The sequence below is a fragment of the Talpa europaea genome (genome assembly GCF_964194135.1).
Source record: "Talpa europaea genome assembly, chromosome: 14".
NCBI lineage: Eukaryota > Metazoa > Chordata > Mammalia > Eulipotyphla > Talpidae > Talpa > Talpa europaea.
The window spans coordinates 46,874,913-46,897,029 of record NC_140082.1 but is presented as its reverse complement, the minus strand read 5'-3'; the positions used below and the strand labels follow the sequence as shown (position 1 = coordinate 46,897,029).

Here is a 22,117-nt window from a genome sequence, read left to right as displayed (position 1 = left end):
CCTGCCCATAGAAAATTATCATTTGTCCAGACTTTTGGGCAAAACCCATATTTGTATTTTTATTGCTAATTGGCCCTTGAACAATAAAGATTTGAACATCACAAGGGTTCATATATATGCAGATTTTCTTTTAAACAGCAGATACAAATTTAGAGTATCAATATTCAGTATAGTGTCAACGTGTTTTCTCATGATTTTCTTAACATTTTCTTTTCTCTAGTGTACTTTATTGTGACAATACAATATATAATACATTTAACATACAAAATATGTGTTCATTGACTGTTAATGCAATCAGTAAGGCTTTCAGTCAATAGAGGGCTATTAGTAGTTAAGTTTTGGGGAGAGTTAAGAGTTATAAGGGGCCTCCCTGGTGGTGCAGAGGTTGAGCGCTGGGTTGCGAAGCTGCCTACAGCTTCTGCAGCACCATTTCGATCCCCGGCCACTGGGCGAGGGTCCCACATGGCGCGCAGACCTCTCCTGCCACCCGCTGCTCCCCTCAGCAGTGTACTTCGGTCCTTCTGCCTGTTCTGCTCTCCGCTCTGGCTCTGGTGAATTCTCTCACCCTCCCATGCTTCTGACTGTACCCAGTGCTTGTATAAATAAATAAATAAATTTTCAAAAAAATCTTTAAAAAAAAAAAAAGAGTTATAAGGGCACTTTTGACTATGCAGAAGATTGGCATTCCTAACCCTCATGGAGTACAAGGAACAACTACATGTTCCATTACAGAAGTTAATACAGGCTCATGGAAATATTCTGTTTTATATGACAGTGGTGGCAGTGCCTTATGAAGTATTGGCCCTTTCTCCCCTGTGATTTGTTCTCACACTCACACACAAGAAGCAGATGGTTGATGTTTCACTGTTGCTGTTTTGGATCCACACCAACTTTGAAGGTTTTTAATCATTGTTGCCTTGTTTTATATATTCTAAAAAGGCAACTTTGGTTTGAAATAAACATAATTCAGCATGATATAAAATGGTCACAACATAAAAATGTCTATGGTGATCATTCTTTTTCTACAAATTCCAAGAAATTTCAACAATTCACAAAGTATAACTTAAAAACTCTTATCTGAGATTCTGGCGTGTCATTTTCTAATCATTTATTTTCTGTATTTGGTAGCCATCTATGAAGGATTGCCTGTAGGAATAACTTCATTTGAGAGTTTTGATAAGTCACCACAGCTATAAATAGCCATAGGATTAAAAGTTAACATCAATGATTCTGAAAATGCCATACTATAAAGTCCTAAGATTAAAGGTTATCATCAATGATTCTGAAAGAAAAAAAATCATAATAATCATATTTGATAACAAGTGTTTGAAAGATCTGTAAGCACAAATATTAAAGGTCAGTTTGTAGAAGTCTCAAATATGTTTCTGAGAAATTCTTCAAATTAGTCACACATTGGGAAAGCTACTACAAAAAGTGTTCAAGTAATTTGGTAAACTGAAAGTATCACCACTGCTGATTATATATCACTGCTTCTACTTGACAGTGTACCCTTAAGCAGCTTGAAAATTTGGTAATTCAAAGAATTTTCTAGCAGATAATACTACTAAAATCCACTAACTCCCTTGAACTTATGATACAGATAAAAGCAAAAAGTCCTGAAGAAGAAAAATAATTCTCCTTACAGCTATCATTCTTCACTTTGAATCTTTGCTTTTCTTTTTCCATTTTTTTTTATTGTGGTCACAGATACATAAATATTTGTGTGACATATATAACATGAAATTTACTGTCTTAAACATTTTTTTAAAGATTTATTTATGCATACAAGAGCTGGGGTACAGGCCAGAGATGGGGGGGTGGCAGGATTGACCAGAGACAGAGTGGGGGGCAGAACAAGCAGACTGACTGAAATACAGTGCTGAGGGGAGCAGTGGGCGAGACAGGAGAAGTCTGCTTCGCCATGTGGGTTTCTCTCTGGCCAGCTGGGGATCAAACTCGTGCTACAGAGGCTGAGGGTTGCTTCATAGAGTGGTGCCCAAACCCTTGCACCACCAGGGAGGCCCTATCTTAAACATTTTTTAAGTGTACAATTCAATGACATTAAGTCCATTCTCACTGTCATGCAAACTTTACCACCATCCAACTCCAGAATCACCTTGCAAAACTGAAATTCTACACCCATTTATTTATTTCATTTCAATTTTTTTCAGCTTCTCACTTTCTTTCTTTTTTTTTTTTTTCCCACTCTGAATCTTTGAATGTGTGCCTATGCTAGACTATTACAGAAGTGATCGAGTACGTGTGCATACACACTCAAAGTTTGGGAGTCCTAATGAGGTGTTCCTATAGTGGTAATAGTGTTACAACAAGCAGCAGCATCTGGTGGGTATAAAGGTAACTGCCATGCTAAAATACAGAAGCCAGATTTCATTCCTGCAAGATGAATTAAGATTATAACAGTATTTTTAGCTGGACCATTTTATTAAGTGCCACAACACTAATAAATGTGTAACTAAAATGTCCTCTCTAGTCTCAGAAACAGACAAGTCAAATAGCACAATACAGGAACCATATAAGCCCATCAAAAACAATCATATTCAACCTGCTTTGAATAAATGCAAAGCATTGGCTGAGTAACATTTGAGAAGATAAATAAGATTGAAAGTTTAACTTCAGGATTCCTGAGAGATTTTATTTAAACCTCTACTACTGAAGATCAAAGAATCACTGGAATGATTTGATTTCTCTCCTGTTTATTTTCCATCAGTCCCTCCCTCCAAAGTTTTCCTAATGGAATTAGTTCATATTAATCATAACGTACTCATGATACAGAGAGAAGAATGCTGATATAGCTAAGAACAGGTAAAGAAAATTGAAATGGGTTAAAGTCTCAGTGCTATCAAGCTATCATCAGCCAGTGCAGCCCGAGTTCAATCCCTAGCCTGGGAACTAACCCACATGGCACAGCAGACCTCTCCCGTCTCACCCTCTGCTCTCCTCAACAGTGTATTTCAGTAGATCTGCCTGTTCTGCTCCCCACTTTGGTGAATCCTCTCACCCCCTGCACCTCTGCCCCACACTCCAGTTTTTGTCTGCATAAATAAATAAAAATAAATCTTTTTAAAAAAGAAAGAAAACTGAAATGGAGTGCCCTCTGAATTGTTTTTTCGTCTGTACTTGCAAGCAGAAGCCTCACTACAAATAAAATAGTCTACTTTAAGTGATGTCTGACATATAAGAAAGTCCAGTCAGTGGTTCTCCAAGTTATACTCCAGTTAAAAGCAGACATCAGAGAACCTGGAAATGTATACCCCCCTCACCTGGGGAGGTCAAAGGTGAAATGTATAATAGGTCCCAGAGCTTATTCTCACCTCATGAAACCAAATAATCAATAACGTACATTTTGTCCTAATGACTACCACATACAGCAATTTTCTGATCAATTGAGGACATCTGTAATTAACCTAAAAAGTAGCAGGTTGCCAGGCATTTTTGGAATAATGCAAAAGCTTCTGAGTGTTTTGCAGTATTTTCACAAGACAATTGATGCATATTTTATATAAAGTAAAATTGTTATTCTTTAAATCCAATTTCCATGCCATCAACAAACATCTTAGGAAAACATTATAATCCAAAAAGAGCTCTCTAATATTTGAAACATATAGATAGAGGGAGAGGGGCATACAGATAGTTATCTAATGCACAGTCTATGAAAATGCAGCCAGCTCTTGTGTTGTCACTGTTCTTCCCTCATATTAGAAAGAATCGTAAACTACATGGGGGTAAGTCGAGCAGAACACATAACATTAAAGAACTTAACTTCGCAAATTAATATGTTTGCTGTTTTCTATTCTATGTAGTTTCTCCTAACACACATAATCCTTTTGTTATTGTCAGAACATTTTAAAAATAGTTTTAAAAGCTTGCTTAGATTTACTGGTTCATTTTTATACCACAAGGATTTTAAACCCTAAGATGAAAGCACATGTGTAACTGAAGCACTTGATGTATATTCTTGAAGGTGCTAACACCAACCTCAGTATCCTAAATGAGCTGTTACCAGACATTATAGATCTCTGTAGAAACAATAAACATAACGACAAAGTAGCAATAGTTTTGTTGTTCTCCATTTTCACAATGTCATGTAAGGCTGGTTCAGAATATTCAGCTACGAAGCAATTCTGCTTTGAATTCAAAATATGAAAGTATGCTGAGCATGAAACACAGTGTGCAATGTATTGCAATGCACTCCTTGAGCCATTGCTTAGGTATAAATGCATTAGCACTAAACTATGATCATGAACTGAGGCAAGCCACTGAAAATACTTATTCATTGAATAATTTAAAATCTTATTCCAGCATCTCTACCTGGCTCTGATAAAACAAAGAAGCTGATTGCAGGGATGACATACCAAAAAAATCTTAGGAAACACAAGTACAAAATCATACCTGAAGGTAAACTGATTCGATGTCCATCTTTGAGTTTTAATCGACTCCTCTTAAACTTCCCCTTCCTTTTCTTTACATTGGGCTTCTCCTGGTTTAACTGGAATATCAAAATGTTTAGCTCCCGCTCCAGCACATCAATCTCCCGTTCTGCCAGCTGCTGCTCACGCCGCTTCAGCAGTTCCTCCTGAGATTTCTGCTGAAGGGCTGCTCGGGTGAGCTCCTCTTCCCGGGACCGCAGCTCCTGAAACAGAGTCACACCAACAAAATCAAGGAGCCAAAATTTCCTTCTTAACCACCTTGTTATTCAAGTCCTCACGGGACACTGCTCTTTGTGGACAAAACAGTAGGAGTGAGGTCATTTCCAGCACATCATTACTGCAGACGAAAACCAAAGTTGTTTTCACAAGGCTGTCTTTTGGTCTTTCAGTTTTATGATGCTGAAAGAGGCATCACACATTTTTTAAACCCAATTTTAACATTTCTCTCCCTTCATCTCTAGTCTTTATAACCACTGATACATAACATGAACATTAATATGTATCAATGAAATGAATGACCGATTGAAAATAAAGCCCAAAGTTAAAAGCTTGACTGATTAAAGGATATTTGTTGCAGCTACAAAAGGCTGCATTTGAGATTTCTGCCCTCAGAGACTTCCTAATATTTAAGAATATGCCTAGACAATTAAAGTACAGGAAAAAACAAGCTAATGTGTTAGAAGTGAGCTGAAGTGCATCGGAAATGAAAATTAGACATCAAATTATAAACCAAGGGGAAATAGGCTCATTATACAAAGAACTTTTCAGGATCTCATCAGCATAGGAAAAATATCACTTTATGCAACAGATCATCATGAATTATATATAAAAAAAGTTCCCACTGTCAGGACACTTACTGATTAAAGTTTAACTTCCTGTTGTTTTTTACTCTTAGAATTATTGAACTTCCGAGAAACAGAAAAATCTATAAATTGGAGAATACTTTTATGCCTATTAGAAAAAAAGTATTCAATAGTAGAACTGAAAATTCCACAAAGTTTTAAAATCACACCTCAATTCTTATTTCATTGCTGTAAAGCTTTGAATTCTTTTTTTTTTTTAAGCATTTATTTATTTATTTATTTATTTATTTATTTATTTATACACGCACTGGGTACAGTCAGAAGCTTGAGAGTTTGAGAGAATGCACCAGAGGCAGAGCAGGGAGCAGAGCAGGCAGAAGGACCGAAGTACACTGCTGAGGGAAGCAGCGGGTGGCAAGAGAGGTCTGCACACCATGTGGGACCCTCCTCCTGTGGCCGGGGAGCAGCCGGGGATCGAACCCACGCTGCAGAGGCCGCGGGCAGCTTCGCAACCCAGAGCTCAACCGCTGTGCCACCGGGGAGGCCCAAAGCTTTGAATTCTTTATCAAAGACATAAATATTCCTTTCAGCACTGAGCTACCTCTCTTCTAGATTACTCGGCAACTAACTCAAGCACTTGCACAGAAATCAAGACACTTATAAACTGTCCCTTGCACTACCTCAGACACATTTAACCTCAGAATATCCTAATACTGAAGTCTATGTTAGAGATTATGGATTCCATTTCAGGTGGAGTTTTGAGTTAGGCGCTTTGACAGCTATGAGTGTTGTACAAACATTCCATATTTGATATAAAACAGGTCACACTACATATAGGCCCACCTCAGGAATATTGAAGCACGAAGAAACACTGTAATGTGGAGGCTCAAGGAAGAAACGAGAGCTGAGCCAAGGGACTGAAATGCTAACTCAAGCCTACTAATCCCCTGGACATTTTACAGATGAGTTCAAAGAATAATCTGTGGCTATCCATCAACACAGTTATCAGAAACAGAGAGGACCACCCTTCCATAAACAAACATGATAATATCAAAAAGTGACTGGGAAGCTCTATAAACAAATATAACCGATTTACTCAGATCAAATTAATTCTGAATTTATGGTACATCTATTAAGTAGATGGACATTGACCTCTGGAACATTCTTTAAATTTATGTTTTCAGGGCCTCCACTGGTGGCGCAGGTGGTTGAGCACCGCACTGTGAAGCTGTCCGCAGCCTCTGCAGCGCGGGTTCGATCCCAGCTGGCGGGCGAGGGTCCCAAATGGCGAGGGAGACCTCTCCTGTCTTGCCCACTGCTCCCCTCAGCAGTGTATTTCATCAGTCCGCCTGTTCTGTTCCCCACTCTGTCTCTGCTGAATCCTCTCACCCTCCCATGCATCTGGTCTGTAACCCGGTTCTTGTATAAAATAAATAAATAAACCTTTAAAATAAATAAATAAAAATAAATTTATGTTTTCAGAACAAACTTCATAAACAAAATTGTAGAAGAATGATTTACTTAAGACAAATAAGACCTCAATTTTTGTTAAATGTACCAACTGATTCTTACTTATAGAGCAGATTAGTATTTCTTCATTATATTGTGCCTGATATAAATTTTTATTTATTATTTGAAAAGGAAAAAAAAAGGAAATGTACATGTCAAAAAAAAAAAATCATGGCCTCCATTATACCACTGGTGACTTTCTTCAACTAGTTAGCTACTCTGTTCAAATTGGAGATTTTACTGTAGTTTATCTGGGAAAGAGAGAATTATTTCCATTCAAGTTCTAATTTCTAACTCATTATTATCTGTTCTTTTGTTAAGATTTTACTTTTTAGGGCCTCCCTGGTGGCGCAGTGGTTGAGCGCTGGGTTGCGAAGCTGCCCGCAGCCTCTGCAGGGCCGGTTTGATCCCCGGCCGCAGGGTGAGGGTCCCACATGGCGCGCAGACCTCTCCTGCCGCCCGCTGCTCCCCTCAGCAGTGTACTTTGGTCCTTCTGCCTGTTCTGTTCCCCACTCTGGCTCTGGTGAATTCTCTCACCCTCCCGCGCTTTTGACTGTACCCAGTGTTTATATAAATAAATAAATAAATCTTGAAAAAAAAAGATTTTACTTTTCAGTGGTACTGATATCAACCCAATTAGTTATTGAGCAATGAAATGGTATGAGGAAGAGATAAGGGTAACAAATTCAATTAGGCTTTTGCTGGTTACAACTACAGTAATTTAAAAAGAAACCATTTTTGATTTTTAATTCTAGGTTCCAACCTAAAATGTGAAGCCCCTTGCAAAGAGTTTATGAATCAAAAAAGAAAAAAAAAAAAAAAACACTTGCCTAAGATTTCACAAGAGAGAAAAAAAAGAAAAGAAAGGAACCAAGGGATACTTCCTTCTGGATTTTAAAATATTCAAAAGGAAAAGGGGGGCAGGGAGTCTGGAGTATTAGGATCCCTTTGAATACTTCCAAATTATGAAAAATATTAAAATTCTTTTGGTTGCTGAGACTACTAAGCAGTAGTATTTGTTAAATTGTTTGGCACAGGCCTTTCTAGTAATGACAAACCTGGATTCCTGCCGGAGATGTTAATCATTAATGGTGACATGCCTCATACAGTGGTTCAAAGACAGGTGCATGCACCCCATGCACAAAGAAAGACACACAGAGATAAGAAGCCAGGAATTTAGGGAGGAACTGGTATCTAAGGAGGCTACAGTTTACTGAATAACACAGAGCACAGCCAAGTTACTGGCCATTAATTCCAAGTTTGATGCCTCCTACCTTAGCAATCAGTGAACAAGAAAGCAAGATACAGCACGTACACTGGCTTTTCACTCCATCAAAAAAGATGCAATTACAAACCTTTCAGTAATATATAGATATATTAAAAATCCTCTAATAGTAAAGCAAAGGCTCACAAGATACCACATCTCAAGGAGCACTGCACAAAAATCATACAAAAAAGGAGGAAAGGCCCACTACAGGATAGCTCAAAAAGTCAATCAAAAGAGAAGCAAAGAAACTACCATAAATCTCAAAATGGAGAAAAGGCAGACATACATTCTTGAAACATGCTTTTCTGGTTTTTATAAAACCACATAAGAGCTAATTCATTCAATATGCCTCAATGCTACAGTTTCATAATTCCCAGTAATGTAAAATGCACATTTTAAAATAATTACTAATGTTACTTCCAGTTTTTAAATTCTGTGACTTCAAGTTTTGTTTCCTTAAAATCCTCTCCCATTCCTCAAAATCATCTTACTCTTGCTAATAAACATCTAATTATAGAATTTCTGATAAAAAATTGGGGTAATGCAAAGAAAAACAATCACTTTTAAGTGGACAAAATGTATTAAAGTTTCCAAGAAACACACAATATTACTGATAGTAATCCTTCAAAGAACTGCAGGATTTAAAAAGTAATCCAGTCAGTCATTTTGAGGCATTACTGCTCAGAGCCTGGTTTCCCATATGGCTGACTCTGGAATGGTGGTGGCTGCCAGGACCTGCCCTGGCTTCAATCAAAGCCACCACTTCCTTTGTTCTAAGACTAACACTTAACACTTATTTAGCACTTACTGTAAGAACTGCCCTGAGCACTTTCTGCACATTACTCATTAAGCTTCACACTATCCCTGAGCGAGATGAGACAGCGTGGCTGTGACGTTTAATAGTGATGAGGCAAAGAGAGAATACTCTGCAATCAGCAAATGCACAATCCCAACTCTAACCAGGCTGTCTGGTCTGGTCTTAACCGCTCCTCAAGATGACTACAGATTTTGGCATTCCACTGAATATCTAATGTTAAAAGAGGTGGAGGGGGAATAATCCATTTTCACAGTCCCATATAGATACCCTCTTCAGTTGGCTTCAATTCCTTGAAGACCAACAGCTCAAGAAGCAGTCTACTGCACTGCCAGACAGCTCCAAAGTTTAGAAAACTGTCAATTCAAAACTAAATGTTAATCCCTGAGCATTCACCCAAGAGGTCCTACTTCTGAACTCTGAAACAACATAAAATACAGTTCCTCACCTGTCTACTTGCAAGTTCTTCCACTTTTCGAGGGTAGCCCCTACATTTCTCACCCCCTTCTGCATCTGTTTTGATCTCTGTCTGCTCAGATTTCCTGGTCCCTCTCCTGCCTTCCAGACCATCTTCCTTGGAGGTGCTTTAAAACCTGGTGACCACAATCAAGCACAGAACTATGGATATGATCTGAACAGAGTCAAACAGTATAACTGTTTCTTATTACATGAGTTCCATGCGTTCATTAGCTCTGTGGGGGGGGGGGGGCGAGGGGGAGAGGGCTAAGGCTATTTTTGCCTGCTACAGTGTTTTTAAACTTTCAAACTACTGACAACTCTTTGGGAGACAAAAAATTACCTTTAAGTCTACTACTTGTAAGCATGACTTGTAAACATTAGCAGCAAACATATTTCTCTCTAATCTTATTTATGATCATTCCAAGTTAAGAGATATTGAAAATTTGCTACAATGAAAGAGAATAGCAAGTACCCAGGTACTTACAATCAACAATTAATAGATGCTAAATGGTTGCCCTGTCTGGTTCAGACCTGTTAAGGTCCTAATGCATCACACTCTGACCCTCTCCCCTCTCTCTTCTGGTCTGTGGTTCTTAAGTTGGTTTGTATCCTTCCCTTGTTTATGCTTTTAGTCTTTTTATACATATGAGTAGTACTGCTTTGTGTTTTTTACAAATTGCATAAATGATATATAATGCACCCTCTGTAACTCACTTTTTCTACCCAGTATCATGTTTGAAATTTATCCTCATTGAAACATGTAAACAGAGATCACTCATTTTAACTATATAGATTTTTCCACTGTATGGATATGGATAGGATTAGGCATCTAGTCCCCTATTAGTGAGTATCAGGGGGTGCTTCCAGTTTTTCACTATTGCAAACAATGCCCAGTTAACAACCTTCCTTGTGCCCAGGTGCAAGGGTCTCTCAAGAATATTTATCCAGAAGTTAAATAGCTGATTTATATGACTATTTTTCATTTAAATTAGTAATAACAATGTGGATAAAAATTGCCAATATATCTCACCTATTAAAATATATACCAGAAGCATATTAAGAAACTTTACATGTTTATTTAATGTGTTTAATGCTGAGTACTTTATTCAATGCTGCTGTTATCTTGCAGAAAAGACAGACCAAGAAGTATTAAAGAAGCAAATAACAATAAAGTATTATTGGGTGCCACCTGTGATAAGTGAAGTATAAGAAACTATGACACAGTTTTATCTGGTGCAGCAAAATAAAGGACTGAGGGACCTAGAAAGGCCTGAGAATGAAGAATCCAGCAATTTTAAAATAAGGATAAGGGCAAGGGAGAGGACAGTGTTCTCCACAGAAAATTTGTACAAGGTCACTGTCAAAGGCTTGGCGTTTGAGGAACTGAGAGGAATTCAGTATGGGTGGGAGCAAAGTGAAACTAAATATATAAGGATAAAGAAAGTTAATAAGGAAAAGTAAGGCTGTTCAAATTTGCTCTTTAGAAAGGTCTCAGCAGTAGTGAGGGGATAAATTAAAGCAACAAGATGGATGCAGAACCACCAGGAAGGATGCTGCTGTAGGAACATAGGGGATAAGTGAGAACAACAGGCATCAGGGAAGGAATGGTCATTGATGATCTTCCAAGACCTCTGAGACAGAAAACCTAAGAGGACAGCAATCCCACATCACAAAAGAGGAAGCAGAGGGAAGCAGAGGAGCAGTAAGGATGAGATTCTGATTTCAATGTTTGGCTTGAAAATGTCAACAGCATATTAAGTCAACACTTACGTGTTGTACTAATGTCCTTGATAATAGATAGTATATTAAGCCCATTTTAAAAACTTATCAATTGGCCTGGCATTCAGGGCTATAGAATCCATACCCATCTTTGTATCTCAGTTATCTAACCCTTTTCCCCTCCTACAGTAGATATTCAGTATTTTTGCTGAAACAAAATGATCACTTTGAAGCTCAGAGCAATTTCCCCATAGACACAGTTGTCAATTGTTTCTGTTTTGTTTTAGAAAACAATTTGTATTTGGGGGAATACCCATGATAAACCTTGTATTAATCCCCCCCTCAGATCCAATTAAATCCCACCCAGAACTAAGTTACTCAAGGACAGAATTTGGGCGTATGAGGTGGTAGTATCACAACAGTATGGCATACATTAGCTCTCAAGAAATGTCTGAGCATATATATTTATTCCCACTTTTGCCCTTTCCTTTGCACTTAGGTTGGCTTTAGACCTTTGTGTTTTGGTCAAGGTACAAGTCAAGAGATAATAATGAAAGTCACACTACACAGGACAAGGTGATTCTAACACAGGACAGTGGCTCTCAGCAATGCCATAAGGCATATTCCAGTGTCATAAATTGGAGTAAGCAAAAGAACTCTCTTTAAAACAGCAAAATACAATCACCTACTTTAAAAGAATTCCACCATTTTAAAATTACAAATATGAGTTATAAAAGTTCCTTCCTGGGAGATAATATGGCTTTATAAAGGTTATCAACTACTTGCAATATTTCACTTTAACCTGACATTTAATGCATGTATAAGATAAAAATTTAGCATCCTGAACAATTATGTACTTCAGATAACTGGAATAAACCATACTTCAAAATGCTCTGGTTCTACAAACAGGTTTTTAAAAAGTAAGTTACTGCCACAGAACTATGCCCTGAATTTGGGGTTCTCCAATGACTGGTAACAGTGATTTGACAACAGCCAAGAGAGACAATTTTAGTTCATTTCCCAACCAGTCTGGCTTCCAAATAGGGGAGGTTTTACTTCTCATATTTCACTTTGAACATGACAATATAAATGCAGCTTCAGTGTGTTTAACATATAAGTTTATTTTTGTCTTTTTCTTAAAATATAAAAACCAACCAGAACTTGATGCATCACATTAAAAAATTTAAAAATTACACATTTTTCCAATTTCCCTACAAAGCAATGTCTTGAAGATAAAAGGAAATGGGGTGGTGCCATTAGCATAAAAGTCTTTAAAGGATATAACTAAAACCTGTAAGAACTCTTTGAGACAAATTGTGACATTTGGTTATGAAGTATTATATGACATCAAGGAATTACTATTACCTTTTTTTGGTGTAGAAGAATTGGGGTACAAGCCAGAGGTACAGTAGGTTGAAAGGATTCACCAGGGACAGAGTGGGGAACAGAACAGGTAGATCTACTGAAATACACAGCTGAGGGGAGCAGTGGGCAAGACAGTAGAGGTCTGCTGCACCATGTGGGTTAGAATTCAGGCCATTGCAGTGGTAGCGCTGAGACTCAACCCCTAGGCTACCAAGGAGCCCCTGCTATTACTTTTAAGGATAATAAAAGAAAGTTATTTTTAAAAATCTTACCAATTAGAGATGTTTATTGAAGTATCTCAGGGCAAAATACATGAGTGTAGGATTTGATATGAAATCCTCCAGTTAAAAAAAAAATGATATAGGGAAAAAGATTAACAAAATGATAAAATATTAACAATAATTGAAGCTGGTTTTTGCACATTTACCATGCTATCCACTCTTTTTAACATTTGAAAATTCCCTTAATAAAGGGAATTATATTCAATTATGCATTTTGAATATGGTTCAGTCTTGTTTTGGCAAGAATTAATAAATATTGGTGACTGAAAATATTTTAGAATAATACCCACACTGGTTCTTGACTCTGACTTTCTATGATATTAAAAAATGTGCTTATATAGTCAAATATATATCTCTCACCTTTTCCTTTGTTCTCAGCTCATCAAACATTTGTTGAATTTCCAGCTTCCAGTCATCTTGCATGGAATGAAAAGATTCTTGAGGCATTTCAGTCATAACAGCTCCTTCAATAGCCATCAATTGTTCAAGAATCAAGGCGAAGGATGGACGGATATGAGGGTCTTGCTGCCAGCATTCTAAAATAAATAAGAAGCACATTAGTTGTACTTCTCAATATAGTTCAGGTAATATTGATAGTGTCTGCCGAAGATTTTAAGAATCCTTTGAAAATCTTATTTTATACAGTCTCTGTGTCAGAGAGATATATAACAATTACTCTTAAATATTAGACAATGTTTTCACTGCCTTTGTTACAGACATTACTATGTATATGTGGTGTTTTCCATGCCTTGCAGTGAATACTGTGTTTCTGGTACCTAAACTGCCCAGGTCAGATAATACACTAACACAGAGTTCAACAACTCAATCCAAGAAAACAAAATCTCCAAAAAGAGAAGAATTCAGAGACCTGCCTCACAAAGAAATAAAGTAACTTGCTGCTTAACAAAATGAGTTAACAATGTTTCAAAGATAGGTCATATCAAAATCATGCCAGTTAAAACACTTTTGATTATTAGGTAGAATTTAAAATAGCCTGTCTGGAGCCAACTCAATATTGTCTTTGAACTCTACAAGTGTACTTGATGAAAGCTTTAGTACCATTCAGTTGAATTTTGTATATAAATGAGTCACTGATAAAATTGGGTAATTTTTAAGTTACTTAGTTCATCAAATCTTTACCTAATATCTTAGATCAAAGACAAGGTTTCTAATTCTTCAATCAGTATAATTACTTAAAAGTATTTGAAAATTAGAATCATAAAAATTCTTTTTGATTAAAAAAGGATAGATGTTTTCATGAACAAGTCCCTCACCCCCCACTGACACAAAAACACAGGTATGCAAATACCTTTCATGAGCTTGGCAAATGGCTCAGGGCAGGTAGATGGAATGGGCAGTGTGAGTTTATTGACTGCAACCCCATAAGCCACAGCAAGACCATCAATGCCACGATAGGGGACTTCTCCCGTGAGCAGCTCCCACAGCAGCACTCCATAGCTAGAAAGCAAAGTTTTCATGAAGTTACACAGGTTGTGTCTTCCTGATACAGTAGGTGGGAGTAATGCATTGGTATCTTCTTCCAGCTCCTAATAATAATTTCCTCTTCTAACAAAGCCGTAGTGGCCATCATCCCAAGGTGAGAGGTGGACACTTCCAGTTAGCCTCTCAAACGCGCGCAAATGCATGCCTTCCCAGAAGTCACTTGAGCCTTCAGTATAGAAATTAAAAATAATACTGAATAGGAAAGCAGTGCCTAACAGAATTAAACAGGGTCCAGAGCCAGGAGGCACTTTTAAGAGTAATGAAGGTACATGTGGATGCTTAGATGTTTCCCCTGCTATCTCATTTTTTTACACACCTAGATAAAAGCGCTTGAGGATTGCTACACCCTGAGGATTCTAGTCCCACAGAGATCTCAGGCTACAGACCACAGAACAGAGATACAATCAGGTTGATTTTAACTTTTTTAATATCTTTTTTTCACACTGCTTACTTTTCTCCTCTCCCTTTATATTTTAGGAAATATGTTATTAATATTTCCACCATAGGGCTAATAGTAATGGAGAAATCATTGTGAGCCTCCCTATGCCTGCTGATGGGACAAAACATCTTTTTTTCATAATGGAAGAAGTGAAGTGTAATGCAATAAAAAAAACAGGGAAATCCTGAAGCTGCCACATCTTCCCTGTAATCAGCAGATGCTGCACAGACTCTGAATGAGAATACAGCAGGACTTCTAAATGCATTTTTAACCTGAAGCTGAAGGACTAGCTCTCACTACACATCCAAACCACAGGTCTTAAGTACCCCAACCCTCAAGGTCATACAAAGAAGAACAGGAATAAGAATATATTTATTCTCTGCTATAATGCAGATTTCTCCCTTTCTCTTCTTCAAAACATCCCTTGTTAATACATAAAGAAGCAGAACCACTCCAGAGAACTCTACTTGATTTGACATTGAAACACATAAGCATTATGTAGAGCAGTCCTCTTTACTTTCTTTTTAAATTCTATTAACATAACTAGTACACAGTCTTATTTACTTTCCTAATCTTTTAAAACATCATTATCTGTAAGTTTTAAAGAGTTCAAGGTTTAAAGTGGTAACAATTCTCATTCTTTATGCTTATTCATAACATGTAAGCATTACTGTAAAGATAACAGACAGAAGGTAGTAAAATATACCTTAAAGTTAAAAAGCAACCAGAATAACACAAAAAAAAAATCATTTAAACTGCTGAGCCCCACTGGATTATCTTCTGAGTTTCAAAGATGGGGGGCTTGAATGCATGACTGACCCATACAATAGGAAAAGGCTCCCATCAAAAAAACTGGGTTTGCAAAGAGCTGCAAGTTCTAACTCCAGATTCAGATCCTTCTGAATGCAATACCTTTCCATTTGAAGACCTCTCCATAAATGAATGCCTACTGACATTTAAAATAAAGAATGTAGAAAAACAGAAGACTTGAGCTTGAGCTTTGGAAGTATTACTAATTATTAGCTATGTCTCCACTCCCAAAACCATTAAAGGTGATGCTGAATTAACTCATCAATAAAATAGTGATATCTGCTCCACCACCTCAAAGCACTCTTTTACATTTTAAAAAGGAATATGGAGTGCAGTACTTAGAAATTACATAATGATATCACTATTAACAATTAAGTTAAAAACAAAATTTTACAAAAGTGATATGCTTAATTTCTTGAAATTTCACTATGGTTCATTACAGAGCTTCACTTTTTTTTAAAGACTTATATATTTATGCATACAAGAGCTGGGGTGTAGGACAGAGGTGTGAGAGGGTGAGAGGATTTGCCAGAGACAGAAAGGGGAGCAGAACAGGCAGATTGACTGAAGTACACCATTGAGGGAAACAGCAGGTGAAACAGGAGAGGTCCACTGAGCCATGTGGGTCACCTCCCTGCCCAGGGATCCCAGGGATCGAACTGGTGCTGGAATGGGTGTGGACAGCTTCAGAGTGTCGAGTCTTAACCCTTTGTGCCATCAGGGAGGCCTCTACAGAGCTACCCTCTTAATTTCAATATCAAAATCAATTAAAATCAACTCCGCAGCACAGGGCCAAAAAATTCTTAAAATAAGTAAGAATTGGCTAAACTCAAAGAAACCTCCTTACTATTCTCATTAGCAAGTAACAAAACTAAAACAAATAATAACAAGGTAACTTTGCTTCTTGGTAGTTTCAGAGAATAAATGACTTTAGGATAGGTGATTTTCCAAAGAGAAGAGGGTTTATTTCACATTGTGAAACTTGTGAAAACCAATGTGAAAAAATGCAACCATCTCACTGGAATTATTTCTAAAGTAGAACAGATGTTCTTCTGTTCTCCAAAACCAGGTAGGAGGTATAGTTAAACACTTTCCTGAAGTCTCAAGTAGACTCATGATTAAGGACTTGGGAAATTTACCAGTTTCACAACCCTGAGGAAGTTTTTTACCCTCTCAGTGCATTGGTTACCTACTCTGTAAAGCCGAGGTAATCACCAGAGATAGTATAAAAATTAAATGATAGCATCTATCTAAGTTACCTCATAGTAAAATAACATTAAGGAGGAAGTATGTAATAAATACACTAATCCACAAAAATGTTACTTCAATAAAATTATTTTTTTAAGATTTATTTATTTATACAAGAACCGGGGTACAGGCAGATATACGGGAGGGTGAGCGCATTCACCAGACACAGAGTGTGAAACAGAACAGGAAGACTGAAATACACTGCTGAGGGGAGCAGCGGGCGAGTCAGGAGAGGTCTGCTGAGCCATGTGGGTATCTCTCCAGCAGGCCAAGATCAAACCAGCACTACAGAGGCTGTGGACAACCTCATAGCACTGTGATCAACTGCCTGCACCACCCAGGAGACCCCAGTAAAATTATTTATGGCATCAGAGGAAGACAGTCTAAAGCAGAGGCCATGTGGTTCAGAGAAATGGCCTTGCCCACTCTCACACACCCTGACACCTGGTGGCTCTAGGGCTTTAATCTACTCATACGTTGTCTAGCTGTGTGGGGATAATTTGGCCCCACAACTAGAGGGCTCCTAAGGGTCAGTAGTTTCTAGTCCTCTTCATAGTATTTCATGTTTTTTTCTTCCTGTCACCTACTTTCAGCTGCCAATTTTTTTTTATAATAATCCTTTATTTATTTATTTATTTATTTATTTGTTTGTTTGTTTATTTATTTAATTTATACACGCACCGGGTACAGTCAGAAGCTCGGGAGGGTGAGAGAATTCACCAGAGCCAGAGCGGGGAGCAGAGCAGGCAGAAGGACTGAAATACACTGCTGAGGGGAGCAGCGGGCGGCAGGAGAGGTCTGCGCGCCATGTGGGACCCTCCTCCGGTGGCTAGGGAGCAGCCGGGGATTGAACTGGTGCTGCAGAGGCTGCAGGCAGCTTCACAACCCAGCGCTCAACCACTGCGCCACCGGGGAGGCCCCCCTTTTTTTAATATTTTATATAATTCTTACATCATTTTTCATTTTTGCACAATGCATGCATTTTCATTTTGGTTATATTCCCCATACAATTGCAACCCTCCTTATTTTGACCCTAATCGCTGCCCCCCCCCCCATCCCCTGCCCCGGTCGTGTGTCTGTGGTTTATAGTTGCTTGTTGATTTTGATTTTTACTTTGTATTAATTAGTCTTTTTCCTGGTCCCTTATTTAGATTTTCTAAATTCCTGCTATGAGTGAGACCATCCGGTATTTTTCTTTTTCTTTCTGGCTTATTTCACTGAGCATGATCCCTTCCAGCACCATCTATGTTGCTGCAAATTGCATGTGTTTATCTTTTTTGAATGCTGAGTAATATTCCATGGTGTATATGTACCACATCTTCTTGATCCAGTCATCTATTTTTGGGCATTTGGGTTGTTTCCATATCAGATGCCAACTTTTACTATTATCACATTAGCATTGCTCTCCTCTCTTCTAATTAACTACTTTTCCTCAAGATCAGATAAGCTTTTAAAACTGAGAATTAATTTTGAAAGACTAGAGACATATGGACTAGAGACATATGACTGGTTTCAGAAATTTTTTGCTTACTTCCTGATTCGCATCTATGTTGACAATAGATGAGGTTGCTATGAAACATTTATATGGATGATACAAATTGATATAGCTTGTAATTATATAGCTTATAAAACAAGCAAACAAAACAAGATGGTCATAGTCTTAAATAATATTACTTTGAATGTAAATTTGATTTATGATGTATTTTGTTTTAGTACAATTTCTTAAAAATATGGAAGTGTAATTTCTTACAAGAATCACCAATTTAACTTAAGTATTTTGGTATTATCACATGGTTAGAAAATTACTGTAATTAAATTAAGAAAACACAGTTAATTTTTTTAATTTAATTAAACTTTTTTATTTTCTTACATTATTATTCATTTTTGTACAATATTTCATTTCTCCCTCAGGTGTAGTCTCTATATATCTCCCACCACCAATTCATCTGTGAACCATCACCATAGGCCCTTGTGCTCTTCCTGCCCCTGTTTTGATCCCTTTCCCTCCCGCCCCCTATGGTATTCCTCAGATCTATAGTTTGCCTGCAAGTTTTGTCTTTTATTCCTGACCCTTTGTTCACTTTCCCAATATTCCTTCTATAGTGAAACCATCCAATATTTTTCTTGTTCCTTCTGACTTACTTCACAAAGCATAATCCCTTCCAAGAAAATGCATATAATGTTTTATAAGGACCCACATGCTCAGGTTCCACCAACAGAGTTTAATTCACTAAGTAAGGGGTGAGGCTCAAGCATTTGTGTTTTTCAAAATGACCCTAAGACATTACAGAACCTTTAACACGGTGATAAATTTTTTGAAAGTCATAAAAACTATTAAATTATATGTTGAATACATACCTTTAAATAAATTATTTTGAATGTATACTAATAGGCTCTGCCAATAACTTTATGTGAATTTAAGAGAATAACTTCTGATGCCCTATTTGTCTCCTAGTTAAAAAAAATGGAATTTGAACCATATTGTAAGAAACCACTATTAACTATAAAATGGCTATAGCCAAAATGTCAGCTTACAAGTGTTGGCAAGGATGTGAAGAAACTGGAAGCTTTATATACTGCTGGTGGGAATGAAAACTAGTGCCACTGTTTTGGAAAAAGTCTGGCAGTTCCTCAAGTGATCAATCACATCATTACCCCGTGGCCCAGCAGTTTCACTCCTAGGGACCTGCTAAGGAGAACTGAAAACATATGTCCCTACAAAAACTTGTTCACAAATGTTCTCAGCAGTGTTATTCAGAATAGTCCAAGTGGAGACAACCTAAATGCCTATCAGCTGATGAACAGATGAACAAAATGTGGAATATCTATCCAAAGGGATATTATTGGATAATAAATAAGAATGAAATACTGACATATTCTATAACATGAACCTTGAAAAAATTATGCCAATTTAAAAAAAAAAAAACAAAGGATCATATATTGTGTGATTCTTTTTATATAAAATGTCCAAAATAAACAAATTAAAATATATAAAACATAAATTAGTGGTTATCTTGGGCTGGGAGGAATAGGATGTTGGGGGTGATGGTGAAGGCATGTAGGGTTTATTTGAATTATAAAATGTTCTAAATTGACTATGGTAATAGAGATTTATACCTCTATTAATATACAAAAAGCCACTGAAATTCTACAGTTCAAATGGGTGAATGCATGATATGTGATTATATGTTAGTACAGCTGTTAAAGATGATCACTGAAAAAAACCTGGAATTTCAATACTAGCCACCCAGAACTTTCTGAGAATTAAATAAAGGTAAGTAAACTCCTGGTGCACTGAAACTATTACAGTGATTTTTCCTTGTTGTTCTGTTACTGATAGTATCTTCATCCCTTAAGACACAACCAAATGGAAAATCCAGCTAACCTGGGAACCCATTTGAATCCAAATCTCCATCCTCAAGCCAGAAGCTTTAATCTTTAGATGATGCAATCTATAATATGAAGAGGCTGGTCCAATTTTTCCCCTCAAACTCCTCCTTTCTTTGCTAATATTCTGTGAATCATGAAGAATCCAAATATTGTTTCATGCAAAAAAACTTACTTTTACTTACTGATAGGCCTTACAGAATCTTGGTATCATCATTAACTCAAATTAACCCCAATTTTAATCAAAGCTGAGACAAAGGAGGGCTCTCCAATCAACTGACAAAGTCATATGATAATAAAAACCTCAAGTTACCTGTTCTGTTGTGATTAAACTTCCTTTTTCAAAACCATAAAACCCTCTTCCAAAAGGCCTGTCCAAGACCTCCCAGGTGGCGCAGGCTCTGCAGCATGAGTTCGATCTGGCCGGCCAGGCAGCTACCCACATGGTGCAGCAGACCTCTCCTGACTCGCCCGCGGCTCCCCTCAGCAGTGTCTTTCAGTCAGTCTGCTTGTTCTGCTCCCCATTCTGTCTCTGGTGAATCCTCTCACCCCCCGCATCTCTAGCCTGCACTCCAGCTCTTGTATGAATAAATAAATAAATCTTTAAAAAAAAAAAAAAAAAGGCCTATCCTACCCTTTTTGCTCTTAATTTCTGAATACTCTGGGACTCATTTAAATGAAGCATAACAAGCAGCTTCTGCAGATGTGTGCAAACACCTGGAACTTACCTCCAGATGTCACTTCCCTTAGAAAACAAGGAGCATTTGATGACTTCTGGGGCCATCCAGGCATACGTGCCTGCAGCACTCATCTTGGTGGTCCTGTGCCACTCTCGTGCTAGCCCAAAATCTGTGATCTTCAGGGTTTTATTGCAGATGTCGTCATGTTCTATCTTCTCAAGGAGCAAAACTAGAGAAAAATCACAGGTTCAGTTTTCACGTTCTTATGATTTTTCAGTTACAATTTTTGTTTGACATTTAAAACACAATCTTCATTGCAGTTCCCAGACTAAGTGAGGCTCAATTTGCATTTTAGCATTTTATCTTACATCTCAGCTATTGTAACCATTAGTGGGTCATTTGTGTCCAAAGTCAGAGGTTAAAAAAAAAAGCACACACAACAAAGCTGGCTTTATGAATGTTTCCCTTTACGAGAAAGTAAATGATTTCTAGAAACGAGAAACATTTACAGAGATATCACAGATGAAATCAGAAGTCTGTGAAAGTTTACTTGACAGGGAAAACATATATATTACTTTCTTCCAAGAAATTAGATCCTGGTCTAAATGTAGTCTTTACTAATGAATGATTAGAGAATATTACCGTAAATCATTATCAAACTAATATTTACTTACAAAAAAGCTTATAAATCCTTTAACTAATAAATACATTTCATAAGAGATGAAAACTTTATTAAAGCACTCCCTAAAAAGAGAATGGTTTAATCCTACTGTTTGTTTTATCTCCTCACTTCTTCCTTAAAACCCTGCATTCCAACTGTAGTCCATTGTTTTCCTTCATCTGAAGGCCCTGCAAATCCCCTCTTATCCATTTCCCCTACTACTAAATTACTTTTGGCCTACCACCTCACATCTGAGTAACAATCCTATTAAATGGACTGGAGGTTGCCACTCCCCTTGGCACCCTATAATCCACACTAGCACTAGCAGACTCATCTTCCTGAAGGGACTTGGCAAAATTTCTTCATTTCTTAAAGCTTCCATAAACAAGCTGCTGTATATTTGTAACAACTACATGCATCTCAAAATCATGATGATTTGTGAAAAAAGTTAGCCAGCACAGGTTACATGCTATGATTCCCTATGACATTCTGGAAAAGACCCAGAAATCAGTTCAGTTATTGCCAGGGGCAGAGGGAAAATCACTACAAGAGAACTTCTGGGGCACATTTTTTTATCTTGATGGCTATGGTGATACAGGATATATGCATTTGTCAAAAAACATCAAACCAAACACAAACACACTCTGAGGATGACTCTTACCATATGGAAGTTATACCTCAATAAATCTGCTTAAAAACAAAAGTCTCCATGGTTCCCTAAAAC

General features: G+C 37.4%; 1 protein-coding gene across 1 annotated transcript in view; it reads right to left on the bottom strand.

Annotated features, from left to right (window-relative positions):
* The window catches only part of MAP3K21 (mitogen-activated protein kinase kinase kinase 21), a gene marked incomplete at both ends in the record, with an annotated part of 62,934 nt that overhangs the window by 24,582 nt on the left and 16,235 nt on the right, over positions 1-22,117 (bottom strand). The window contains 4 exons of the mRNA XM_084253567.1: positions 4,411-4,651; positions 13,026-13,201; positions 13,975-14,123; positions 20,781-20,961. Coding sequence (XP_084109693.1) covers positions 4,411-4,651; positions 13,026-13,201; positions 13,975-14,123; positions 20,781-20,961 — 747 coding nt within the window. The remainder of the gene's footprint in view (positions 1-4,410; positions 4,652-13,025; positions 13,202-13,974; positions 14,124-20,780; positions 20,962-22,117) is intronic.